Here is a 14103-nt window from a genome sequence, read left to right on the forward strand (position 1 = left end):
CTATTTTTAAGAATGTGTCTAACAGATTCGTAGAACCATGTCACTATCTTATTTTGTGGATCTATTTTAAGAAAGGAAGTAGTGAATCCTTCACTTAAATGGATGTAAATCAGATCCTTTTGCAGCTCTTTGATGACAAACAGCTGGATAGTGTTGTGGGGAGCAACCAGGCATTAACAAAGGGCGGCTGCTAACAAGCCTCAGTCTGTTTCCATCACACTGCATATTAATCTTGCAAAAAGGGAAATCTACATTTCTTAATAAACATAGAAACTATAGATGGAAAAAATGAAACTTTACCGTGTATTCCTTATCCAGTTTATCCCATATGGAAAATCTTAATTTGTGCAGAGAACCTTCATGAATATAAAACCAAAGAAACATTTCAGTGCATCTAAGTTCTGTGATTGGTGCATTGGATTTCCAGGAAGTGCATGTAGTTTACAGCATTTTTCGCAATTCTGTAAAATATTTTCTACAGATGGAAACATGCAGACACTTTGAAGAATCTTAAAACTGCCTCATAGCTAAACTAACATTCAGCAAGTGCAGCATCAGGTATAAGACATGGATTTCTTTAGATAACATGATTAAATCACTATAAAATTGATAAAAATAAATCAAATTTGATGTGGGATTCCCCTCTGTATGCTGTGAATATGGTTTATTAACAGCGGTTAGTAACAATCTGTTTTGTCCTACGGCAGGGCACAATAGAGCTAGGTGGGAAAACTATACTTAACGAAGGGAAAAAGAAGGCGGAGTAAGGCAGTTGCCATGTAGCTGCTGGAGGGGACACCGGAACTGTACTGGAAGGCCATACCTTCGGGTGATTAATAGAAACAAGTTAATTTAAGATGTGAGAGTTAGCTATAAATCCATCTGAGCCATCAGGGAAAAAGTGTTGCAATTAATATACTTTCTCTGTGATTATTTATTCAAGGCAGCCAGGAAAACAATGTTCAGTCTCCTTTTACATAAATTCATCTGTGTGTTTCCCATCATGGTGATAGTAAACTTAGTTTTACAAAATATAATTAAGACCATTTTCTCTATGCTGGAGACATGACTCAGTAGTTGAGAGCACTAGCTTGTCTTCCAGAGGACCCAGGATCAATTCCTAGCCACCACACTGTAGTTCAGAGCAACCTCTCTAACTCCAGTCAGTCACGGGCTTTTGATTATCTCTTCTACTCTTTACAGGCACCAAACATGTATGTGTTACAAGGACATAATGCAGGTAAATTATCCATACACAGTACAAATATAAGAATTTTTTAAAATCCCTTCTGAAGAGAGGAAAAGTGGAGATTAAGAATTCACATATGACTGTAATTTACAGAGATCTCTCTCTCAGCTGAAGGCTGTGAGTTACTAGGAAGATTGTTTATGAATAAACACATGCTTAAAATGCTTTGTGAGATTTTTGTCTTACTTAAAATATTAAAAAACTGGGATATTATAAAATTCATTGAACAGATAAAGGAGAAAGACATTTTCTCAATTTCTCCCAATGAGCATTCCACCACTCAGGGAGAAGTCTATCCCTGTGAATCAACACAACGGGACTAAAAGTTGCATAACCAATGATTATAAAATCTTGACAATTTAACATCAAGGATTTGTCCATTAAAGAGAGACTTAAAAGTAGAGAAAAGGCACAGTCAGCCCAATAGAAGAAAACAAAACAGATCATCAGAAGGAGGACGCTCTGAGCAGCTCTCAGCTCAGGGGGAGTTCTGTAGAGAAGCTTGGAGTTCTGGAGGTGGAGTACATGCTGGTGGTGCTTGTGGAGAAGAAGTACCATGTAGCCACTGGCCCCTCCCATGGCTCCCTGAAACACAGCATCTCTCAGGACCATGAGAGGGAGAATAATCCATTTTGTTTTCTGACTTTCTTGCATAAAATAGCAGTAGCCGTCTTCACTCTTAAACTGCGATATATTCAAACTTGTACTTGTGACGGAATGGATTAGGTTCATAGCTATTAAAGCGTTGAGTATCCAAAAGAATGAAAAGAATGGAAGGATATGCCATGCAGACTGTGGTCTGAGCCTCCTCCACCCAGATGCTCTGGGACTGATGATGATGGCCTGGACCACAGTGAGGAAACTGCTGGTGCAGATGGAGACCCCACGGGCAACCCTCTGCAGGTAAATGAGGATCTTGCATCCTATGTCATCTAGGAAGTTTCTCAAACCAAAATCTGCCATTGTCTTTTGCAGTCCTTTTGCAAGAAGGATTATGATATTTGTAAAAGCCAAGTGGATGAGAATAAGGTGGATGGGTTTCTGCTCAGGCCCTCCGCACCAACTGAACATATAATTCACAGAAACAGAAATGTTTCCCACAGTACCAAACATTGTCATGAAGAGGAAACCTATTTGCTTAATAAATTTTAAAAGCATTTTTTCCTTTCTGAGTAGAAAATCTTGTATTCAGGATACAAAGAATTTTTCAGGAAGGCATCAGTAATGCTAGACATTTATCTGAAAAACATTTCACATAATAGCATTTTCTGGTATATGAGTCAGTGATGGACACATGTGCTGCTGTACACTGGGGTCCTGAGCTCCTCCTCTTCCCTGTGGACTCTGAGTTATGTGTGTGCTCTGACAGGGGAGCTTAGTAATTGCGAAAAAACTCTAAGGTTTTAAAGGAGATATGTTTGAGTTCTATACTAGCAAAATTGACTTGTTAAAATGTGTATTCGTGTGTGAGCCTGTCTGTCAGTCTGTGTATATGCGTGGATTAACAAGTTAACTCTCAACACAACTAAATTGTACTGCAAATTTCCCCAACCAAACTCTTTTTCTTTCTCTATTTCATCATGTTTCCCCCACTGAATTTCCAAAAGCATAGGTTCCTTTCTTATTTGTATCTTAATTACTGTAACAATGTCTAAATTTGCATTTGACTTCAAAGATTTATAACTTCAATTTCTACATCCTAATATTTTTAAAGTTTGTATGTTGACCATTCTATGATTTCACTCAATACGAATATTTACTAGTCTTTTTTAAAACGTAGTTCTCAATGTCAAGTTCAATCGCACAACTTCTTTATATAGAACACTATAGTTAAAACTGAATTAATAAAACATAACCTGAAAATTTTCTCATAACTGCCAGCCTACAGATAGGGGTGCTGTCTAGCAGAACATTGTGCTGCTTCCTAGAACAGAGGGTAGCAGAGAACTGTAATCCTAGCAGATGACTCAGGGCATCTGTACCCCACTGAGTTACCTCGGGACACATAAGGGAACATGGAACAGCTCTGAACCAGGGGATCCTGATAATTAGTGGGATTAATGAGAGAGTATACATTGCCATGAGATGAGTGCAGGTTTTGAGTCATGAGTCCTCAATTTCAACTGCATGTAGCCCAGTACATGGGGGCAACTGGTGTGAGCAGGGGTTCCACTATCTAATAGTTCATGGTGCCATTTGCTTCTGTGGAGCCTTTTGAACAGCAGTTATGTCAGCTGGTATTGCAGCCTGCTTTTCCTGCAAGCTGTTTGTCAGACAGGCCGCTTTTTTATACACCAGTCTGAGCTGATTCCAGAATTTGAATCTGGGTAGGACGTTATTCCTCAAGTTCTGGAGATGCATTTTCATTTCTCAGCGATTTGTGGTTAGCTTTGTGCACATTTTCTAGGATAAGAGGAATCTGAATATTACAGTGGCTGCATGGGTTTTGTGTTCTGAGTACCTGCAATGCCTCTGTTCACTGCCCTCCTTCCTGTTAAACTCACAAGATTGTTTTAAATATCTATGTCCCGATGAATGACCTCATGGCTTGAAATGACAGTTATTGCTTTCAATTTTTCCTATAGAAAAGAGTTAATTATTGCCTGTGCAACTGAGTCCAAGAAACCCTGATACCATCTAAATAGCTGTACAAATGAAATATGATTCTGATTTTAATAGGAAGCACGTTGTATAGGCCTAAAAAATGTGGACCCATTTTTACCTTGTCTGACAGGCAGAGAGTTAGAGGTTGTTGAAATGGTGGACAAATGTTTCTTTACATCTCTACTTAGGATGTGATTGTTTGTTTTGTTTTTGATATTAAATTTATTTAAGTAGGTCTGTGCCATCCTGACAGGTGGTCAGGATATGCAGATGTACAGAGCATGTCAGCTCTGATGACATCACAGCTACTATTGCCTCCATAAAGAAAAGCAAAAGGAGGTTCCTAAGACCATAATCCTGCCCTCTTCACACCAACACACTGCAGACCGAGACTAGGGTTCATAAACCAATAATCTGGACAACCATTTGCTGCAGTCTAACAAGAAAAAAAGAGATCATAGTGATAACTGGTGATTTCTAGCCTCTTGATGGACTTGCTACACAGATTTCCAGACCTAATGAGTCCTGTTTACCTTAGAGCCATAACAAAAAATAGAGACAACTATTTGACTGTTTTACTCTTTGTGACACAGAACTCATTTTGACAGTATGGTATTCAATCTACTGTTAAAATATTAGACCTAAAATCTGAGACCTCAATTTTCCCCTCAGTGAAAAAGAACTCATTCCAAGGAATGATTAATGCCCCTCTTCAAATATGGTGGCCTAAGGGGTTTGCTGCTGCTCAGAGACTGAGACAATTACTTGAAAGAGCAATGCGGTTGAACTTCACCCATCAAAAAAACCTTTTCTTTTCTTTTAATTAAAATGGTTTTTAAAAAATTGTAATGTGACAAATTAAGTGTTTATCATTAATTTCCACTCTAAAATTATAGTATTGACTATATTTGTAACTGCTTTAGTTAACCATAAAATGTTTTTAAAAAGTTTGATGTTTCCTATGAGGGCTTAAATTTGACATATTTAATAAAAAATTTAGATTTTAATTTGACAAAAAATTGTTAAAAAAAAAACACTCTAGACCAATTAAAAAAGACATTCCCAACCCTGGTGATCCTCTTCTCCTTTAATTAAAAGACTGTAGGAGCATGTTTATTCACAAAACATTATCTAATAGCACATAAACTTTCTTAACAAAAATTTGCCTCAGAGACGGAGATCCCAGAGGAACTTTTTCCCTTAACCTTTGTTTACAGAGGTCAGCAATCATTGACGGGTTTGATGTGTTTTCCTCCCAGGCCCCTAAGACATAGACATGTATAATTAAAATACATGTGCCAAAGACAGCTAAGCCTGGGATATAGGAACATGTTCAGCTAAGGCAGATATGATCATCTATCCTGCTGCAAAATTACAGGCTTTATTAAAATTAATAGAAAAGGAAGGAATTGTGGAGGCTCAAAAATGTGGGCCCATTTCCACCTTGTCTTGCAGTCAGAGAGTTGGAGGTTGCTCGAATGATCAACAAGTTTAGCTGCACACCTCAACTCAGGATCTGATTGCTTAGTTCCTTTAACATTGAAAGAGCTCATTCAAATAGGTCCATGTCACTCTGACAGGTGTTCAAGAAATGCAAATGGACTTCTGCTCCTTCTTTTGTAACTATGAGGTCACCTGGGGAGTGGTTGCCTTTAGCATCCATGGTTTAGAACAGCTTACTGCTTAAACAACAAAATGCTAATGTTTTGATATCTCAGAGTAATAAATCAATTAACTTTTTGAGTTGTCCTACATATCATGTTAATAAAGTCCTTTGTTAACTTCTCTCTCCCCACCCTCCATCCCCTCCCCTGTTTACTTGGGCATAAAAGCTGTGGAAAAATAAATGCAGGCAATTTTCAGTACTCACAGGAGTGCACTCCCAATACTTTCTATGGTTCTTGTTCTGTTATTTTCATGAGTCTCTGTATTCTTTAGTTATATTTCTAAATTCTCACGTTCCTACCCTGGCAAGAGGCATTTTTGTCGGGGCTGGTCCTTGGCAGCACATCAGCATTCACTGACAGATTTAGATTTAAAAAAAATTTTTTTTTTAGATTTAAAAAATTAAGTGTTTTTTCAGTGATTGGAATCTGTCAAAATCCCTATTGTCAGTTCACTCAAGTACTGATGCAAGATATAAACACTTTTCTGTTTGTTTAATCCTTGCTTTGGGGAGATTCCTACTTTTCTAGTCCTCTCTTTCCTGTTCCAACTTTAAGTCATGTTTGAGACCAAACTCTGATCTTCTGATAATTGATTTCTTTCTACTGAAGTCACTGTCAGTGGAGGAAGAGGTGTCTCATCTTCCACATTTTTTGGGAAATGCTAAAGGAAATGAATTTGAAAGACAGGATGGACTTGTGTTTAAATGGATGGGTAATGTCAGAATGAGTCTAACTCCCAAGAGCCCGAAGTAAGTTACATACATCCATCCTGGTATTCTCTAAAAGAAACAAGCAAGCAGACAAACAAACCAAACTAAAACGATAATTGTTCTTTGCTGCTTAGCATGAGATAAACATAAGATGAGCTGTTTCAGGATGTACCCATTCACAGCCTGGATCTTAAATAGCAGAGTTCTCAAGATGGTAACGATAGCTGTTACACTGAGTGTTATATTCTTCACCCTCAAGGAATACAATGACTGAATTTAAGACAAGTTTTAAAATAGTATGTCATAAAATTGAGAGCCTTTAAGAATGGATACAGGCAGAAAAACATCAAACTGGGAGTTAGAAGGCCATAGTAAAACTTTGCCAATTTTAGAAACTTGAAAATGCATCAAAAGAGAAAAGTGTACTAGTGACACTGTTGAAGGCACAGTGCTGGCAAAATGACACCTGAAAGAAAGATGTTTTTGTCCTTCATCTATCTAGTTATTTTTGAGAGAGAATCATACTCTGTAAAGCAGACTAGCACTAAAAGCTTCCCTTGCCTCTCAGTCTTTCTAATGCTGACATTACAGAAATGAATCATGATATTCTTCAGGGTTTACAGACATCTGAAAATCTTATCTATCTTATTGATCCATTCAGAAAGGTAACTTAGGCAAAGACCCAGCCAGAGCTCTGTCATGATACTTCAGTCTGAGGATGGAGAGCAATGCCTCAGCATTTCTGTTCCATCTCTGTATCTACAGGAACTAGTTTCCTTTGATCTTTCTGGTGCCAGGGACAGAAGGAAAGTGGAGGTCCTGAGGTTTACTGCTGCCTGGATTAGCCAGAGAGACTCTTCTGCTTTAATGAAACTCTCCATGGCACAGTTGAGGGGATGGAAGATCTTACCTCCATGTACTCACCTGAACCTCTGGGTGCAGACAGGATCTGGAGCAGCTCTGGGAAGGTGACGCTTGTTAGGTCATATTTGTACTGTCAGGATTTGTGGGGCTCTTGGCTGCCATCAGATATTGCAGACTTCAAGTTTCATGTGGTCACAGTGTCAGGGGAAGGAAGGCCTCTGCAGAGCCCCGGTCCCTGAAGAATAGCTTCCCTCTCTCCACAATTACTACATCTATTTTGTTCAGCAGTTATTTCAAGCTTCATTATGGTTTAATTATTTTGACAAGAAAAACAAGAGGTGAGAAAATGAACAACTAACTTAAGTTTCTGTGTACGGAGTGCCCTGCATCTTCTGACTGGTTTTCATCTTCTCAAAGTGCCAAGCTGTGACCTGGGTGCGTCTGGAAGGCAGAGAAAAAAATAGGAAGAGAAACCTAGGCTTCAAAAGAAGAAGAGTCAGGAATGAGAGAAAGAGTAGATGAGGAGACCAGGGGCCAACCACGCAACCACACAACCAGCCACAGAGTAAGAAGGAAAGAAATATATCTAGAATAAAGAAAAGTAAAAATTCCAGAAGCAAAACATAGTTAAAGAAAAATGGGGTATTTTAAGTTAGAAAAGCTGGCTAGAAACAAGCCAAGCTAAGGCTGGGCATTCATAAGTAAGAATAAGACTCTGTGTTTATACGGGAGCTGGGTGGCAGGTCTGCAAAGAGGCAAAGAGTTAAAATAACAAAAACAAACAAATAGCCCTCCATTTTCTCAACTGAGTTTACTCTTCCCGTATTACTCTACCATGTGCCTGCTTGACTGGAGACTAATGAACCCACTGGCATTCTGTGTGTGCCTTGCAGACAGCTGTTTCATGAAAGAAGAGTTTCTTCTCACCTACCAAATATTTCGAGCTTAATTCTCCCTGGGAAGAGGACCTTGTTAGTTTGTTAAGCTTCCCTTAGATTGTGGGTCTCCTTCTTCCATCCAGAGGAAATAATTCAGTCTGAAGGAAACAGCTATGCAGCAATGCCCCATGAAGCAATCTGTTGGTGTGGGATATTTCCATATCAGAAGTGATGGCTGGATTGTGAGCTTGAGCGTCACCTCGATTATCAAACCCACATAGCACCATTTGGTGGAAAATTTATCTCTTGTACTTTCCTGTGTATTTTGTGACCATCATTCATAGTTTAATGCACATACATTTTATTATTTATTTATTCATTTTCACACGTTTCCTTAGCACTTTTGGAAATAGCACCAAGTTATGACGAGAGGAGGCCACTGTCTTGCAGAGTTTGTTACTCTCACTGGCCACCTCCACTGGGCCCTGTAAGCTGGACCCAGATGAGAGACATCTCCAGACTCGTCTTCCTCATTTTTCCTCTTATGCACATTGTTCCTGGGGGAGCCAGAGCACATAATATACAGGCACATATTGCAGATTCAATGAGCTGGGCTACAAACTCTATGTAAACCAGCAGCAGATGTTTAAGAATCATTTTCTAAAGATATGCAGTGTGGTCTGTTTTTCACTCGATTCTCTGTGAGAATGCACTTTGTTATATTGTGGATCTAGGTTGGGAAACGGGAAAATAACAAAGAAAATAAGGAAGTGTCTCTTTAAAAGACTGAGAAATATCAGAAATAAAAGTTTAAAGATTCCCACTGATGTGCAGGGAAAATGCTCAGATTCCATGCAGAGAGTAAGTGCACCCATACACCCTGGTCCAAAGGTCATGTGGGTCACGTGTCCTCTCCCTCCTATGCTGGGTGGAAGGAGCAATGCCCAGCACCATGGATCCAGTGCAGTGCTGCAGAGGACTCTTATCGACTGAGGAGAGGTTTGGGGAGGGCAATTAACATTGTATACCGATTCACTTCACTTTTAACCCATTGTTCTGGCATGCTCTTCTATCATTGAAAATTACATTTTATGACTGAGCATGGCTGTTCATCTCTGTCTTCTAACTCTTGGGAGGCAGAGTCAAGGGGATTGCAACTCAGAGCCCATCAATTCCTACTTGTCAGACTTTGTGTTTTGATTTGTTTCAAAAGAAAAATAGTAAAATAGCTATGTGTCCTTAACCATGAATTAAATTTAAGCTCAGCATTGTTTTGCAAAGCACATAAAATCCATTTATGTGACTGGATACATATGGATTTCCTTTCTAAGTATGTCCTTTCCTGCTTATCTTTTTTTTTTCCTCCCTCTCACACCAGTATGTGTGTCCTTCATCTTTCCTCATCCCCGCATCTGAGCAGGGTCTCACTATGTAAACCAGGCTAGCCTAAACTCATCCTGATCAGCCTCCCAAACACATAAGAGTGTAGTCTACCTTAACCATATCTGGTCATATTTAAATGAACAAAAATGAACTCTCCCTGTCATTACAGTTCATCTCTGTGGAGTAATGAGCACTACCATGTACAGAATATTTCCTCATGCAATTTCCAAAAACCACGTGTGTTTGTAGGATCATGTTTTTGAAAAGGAAATCCAGGGGAAAATACCCAACAAATTCATAAGCTTGACAAAATTTGTCAAATCATTCTTGGTCCTTAATACTGGCAAAAACCCAGTCTCCAAGATTCCACTTTGCCGGGCAGTGGTGGCGCACGCCTTTAATCCCAGCACTCGGGAGGCAGAGGCAGGTGGATCTCCATGAGTTTGAGGCCAGCCTGGTCTACAAGAGCTAGTTCCAGGACAGGAACCAAAAGCTACGGAGAAAACTTGTCTCAAAAATAATAATAATAATAAAAAAAAAAGGGATTCCACTTTGTCAGCTGATAGGATGGAGAATGAAGTGTCTATTTTACTATTACTGACTGAGAACTTTAGGTCTGCTCAGAGCTTCAAAAATAATTGTGATTACTGATTGAAAAATCATCTGTTTAAGTTACTGTAAAGAGATTTCCTGTCACACGGAACTCAGAGTTCTTTCAAACTTATTTGTTAACAAAATGAATGAGACATTTCTCAATGTCTGCTGCCCCAGGTAAAATTCGACCTGATGCCGCCCTTATCTGAGAAAGAACACAAGAGGGCTGAGGACTGTATAACAAAGGGTCAGAAACTCATGAATATTTACTTCCAAGAAATGGTTCTTTAAGGATAGAGGTAGAGGAAAACCACATTCTCTCCAATAAAAGAAGAGAAAACACAATATTAGGAGGAAAACACTGGGAAACTTGCAGCTCAGGGGGAGTTTTGCTGGAAAACTTGGGGTTCTGAAGGTAAAGGCAATGCCTGCAGGGCTTCTGGAGAAAGATCCAGGAATACAAATGTTATTATGTCCTATGAAAATAGGAAGCGATTCAAATCCCAAAGAATAATTAAACTCAATCCCTTCTTCAAATGAATGAATGACTGTAATACTGTCCCAAGATCCAGTCAAAAACACAGAGTCATTCATAAAGAAGACAGCAGCTGGATCCATGTAATTCATAAGCTGAAGCAAAGAAAGATGAGAAACATATACCAATACACGTGCTCAGATGCACTCACCTCAGATGCACAGGTCATGCAGCTGGAATCACCAGACAAGATCCTCAGGTGACTCGGGGTCCTATGTGCTTCACAAGTAACTTCTCCCTTGGTGCATAGGACTGTAACTTGACCCCAGGTGAGCAGACTTGACTTCTAATGACACGGTCGTTATCTCCTTTTGCCCTTTAGTGGATGGTTGCTATCTTTCTGGTGACTTCCACTGTCTCCTTGCCCTCTGACATCATCTTTAATGGCCTGAAACAGAGTAGCCAAAGAGGAATTCATGTTTTGATGATCCATCTGTAATAAAAGATACATATCCCTTCCCAATTTTCTTCAGTAAGTGGAGCTTCCAAGTTTCAATGTTTTTAAAACCACATAAACCTATTTAAAGGCAGTTCAGAATGTTTTGAAGGGAACTGTTTCTAAGCTCTTGAGCATATACCACCTTGAGACAAATTTTTATAAAATTAAGGGTAAGTAAATTGTACCAATATCCCTTGGTGTTCTCCATTTTTAGTTTTTAAAAATAATTGTTGCTTTAATGTTCTTTCACTTATACCCTGGCATTGAGGATTATAAGAAATAACTATAATTTGCTTAATGTTTGATTCCTTACAGATATTTTTTATTTTTTTACTAGCTGCCCCATTGTCAGTTTTTATTGAAGTAGGCATTCCCATAACAGCAAACACTTGCATAAGAGAAGAGCAGACAGCAGAAGCATTCTCTGAGGATTGAGGTATAGTTGAAAAAATTAAGACAATGTATCCATGCAGATGAGCAAATACAGCTTCCAAGGCACACAAACAAAATAAATAACGTATATTTGTTAGAATTTATTAGTTTTTTAACCCCCAGGATCAACTCCAGCTACATAACCATAGCACTTAGAGGAGCACACACAGGACGTCCTCACACAGCTCCCCTCACTTGTTCCCTTCAGCGGAATGTGGGTTGCACACGGAGTTCATCAGTGCCAGTGTGTGGTGCTGGGGCTCCTTCCCTGGAGAAGTAAAAATAGGGCAGGTTAGTGCATTAGCTTGCTTGTTTCCATCTGTAACAAAACCAGGAAGGTTAGAGTGTGCACAAAAATTGTTAATAAACAAAAGGAAGTGTATGGATTTTAACCTGATGTTGTAGTTTTTATCGTAATTGGAGCATATATAAGGCAATAATTATAACAATGCAATTTTGCTCTGCTTTAGTTGCCAGTCAGTGGGCACTGGGATCATGATTACAATTTCTCCTATATAATCCTTATCTATGACTCATGTATGAATTGTGATTCCTTTCATAGATAAACTTTTGTGACCTAATAAAAGTCCAACTGTTCCAGACAGTGTGGGTTCCCAATATTCTGTGTATAACATAAAAGGTCTTTGAAGAGGGGAAACGGCATGTGTTTAGGACAATGAATATCAATAGCAGCATTTCCTTGAATAGCAGCCTGTAATGAAAGAATAGAATTGATTACAATCTGAAGTTGGTACAAATGTTATCATTTTTGGGTTTCACACTCTAGCTTTGTGAGGCCTGAGGGAGGACCTTCAATCTACTTCCAAGTTGGAGGTTGGTATTGCTATTATTGCTAAGTAATGAGCTGCTGTCCTCATATTTAGTGTGGCATTTCATAGACCAGTGTTTGACATTTTTGCATTTAGGGTATAAGCTGGCTCCTTGACGCTGAGCATTCATTTGTTACAAAGGCAATTTACATTGTTTCTTTAAGTGGCCAGGCCAGCCATAATTGAAACATTTTGCTGATATTTGTTCTTGAACAGCATATGTTTCTAAAGCAGCTAATTTTGCTTTATGTTTGTTCTCTCTCTCTCTCTCTCTCTCTCTCTCTCTCTCTCTCTCTTTCTCTCTCTCTCTCTCTTTCTCTCCTGATTAATCCTTGGTAATCTTCATTGACCTTATCAAAGCCAGATGTTGCAATAATAACTTTCAAATTTGATTCCCTTTAACTTCTTTTTCAATGGAATCTTTGAGTCTCCTTATGAAATCAGCAGAGGCTCAGGGAAGGACCTACTATAGTTTTTTATATAACTACAGCAAAAGATAAGACCTGTATCAGTTTTCTTCCAGGCAGCGATAGCCTGTGGAAAGCCTATGGGAGGTATATCTTGCTACTGATCATTTGTTGCAACCCATCTACCAACTACTATCATAATTTCATATGTAGCATTTCCAGAATCACCCCCTAGTCCTAGTTATTGAACCTTTTCATGAACTTCATGAAAGTAAGCTACCTTTATCATTGGAAAATTGGGAATGGCTAAGTCCCATTTTATCAGTTATATGTAAATCATATGGCAGCCATTGTGCAATATTATTCTAACCAGGAAGGTATTCATAACAATATCCAACAGTTCCATGGGAAGCACAGGCCTTTAAAAAAAATCTTTCATTATATCCATATTAAATCACTGATAAACGTTTTGACTTTGTTGAAATTGTACTGGAAATACCAAGCTCAGCTCATGAGGCTGGGAAGGAGTTGATAAATGAATTCTTTTTCCCTGCCACGCCCTAGCTTGTCTGGGTTCTAAAACTTTTCCACAGGCTCTCCTAAATCCTCATTAAGAAATGTCAAGATTTCAAGATTAGATTGATCATCAAATTCCTCACCCATGCTTTAGGGAAATCTTTAGACAAGGGAGGGCACGTATCTGAAAGAGGCTCCAGTAAGGGAGCTGGGGAGCAATCACCCCAGAGTTGTCAGTGGGGGCATTTTCACTTTTGATTTTCCCTTAATTGGGGGGGGGGATTTCTACTTTGGATTCTTTTTATAAATCAATATAAAGGTTTCATCATCCATTTTAAGACATTGAAGCGAATTAGCCATCTCTTTCACATGGTTAATAACATCCTTATCTTCCCTAAAGATTTTTATAACTGTTCAGATTAATGCCCAAGTGACCCAGAATTGAATGGGAATCTTTTTACCCTATTTATATGTCTTTGCAGTGTGTTTTTGGGACTCTGTCACATACTTTCTCATCTAAATTTCCTCCTTCTGAAAATCAGGGCTTGTACTCACAAACAACTTGAAAGCAACTTAAAAGCTGTGTTTTTGATAGTAGTGCTCCTCCTTTCTTTAAAAAATGAAGGAGATACTCAACATAAAATGATTCCTTCCCTGGTATCTGCACCTTTATTGTCCTTCATCTCCTTCCATGAGGGGCCCCACTCTCTGATTTCATAGCCAATTTCAGGTCCCTTTTCAGGCACCACTTGTCACCCTCCAGAGGTAGTGGGACCTGGGAGAAGGAGGTGGACTGGAGTCTCATGCAACATCCAACTTTATTCAGAGCAGCAGACAAGTTATACTCTGAGGGCAAGAAAGTTCACATGAGGTCACTCTGTATACAATGACAAAGACAAGCTGAGCATGACAAAATCATGTTCTTCACAAAAGCACACAAAGGATTTTTTAAACATTTAAATGATTATCTATAACAAGCAATAAGCGGCAACCAG

At 38.9% G+C, this 14103-nt stretch overlaps 1 protein-coding gene across 1 annotated transcript; it reads right to left on the bottom strand.

The window, feature by feature from the left end:
• Window positions 1–1468: 1468 nt before the first annotated feature.
• Window positions 1469–2486, bottom strand: LOC130885684 (vomeronasal type-1 receptor 4-like). Its single transcript, XM_057787382.1, has one exon. It carries the CDS (start codon window positions 2405–2407, stop codon window positions 1469–1471), a length of 939 nt encoding a protein of 312 aa, XP_057643365.1. The 5' UTR covers window positions 2408–2486.
• Between the last annotated feature and the right edge of the window lie 11617 nt (window positions 2487–14103).

The sequence above is a fragment of the Chionomys nivalis genome, chromosome 13 (genome assembly GCF_950005125.1).
Source record: "Chionomys nivalis chromosome 13, mChiNiv1.1, whole genome shotgun sequence".
NCBI lineage: Eukaryota > Metazoa > Chordata > Mammalia > Rodentia > Cricetidae > Chionomys > Chionomys nivalis.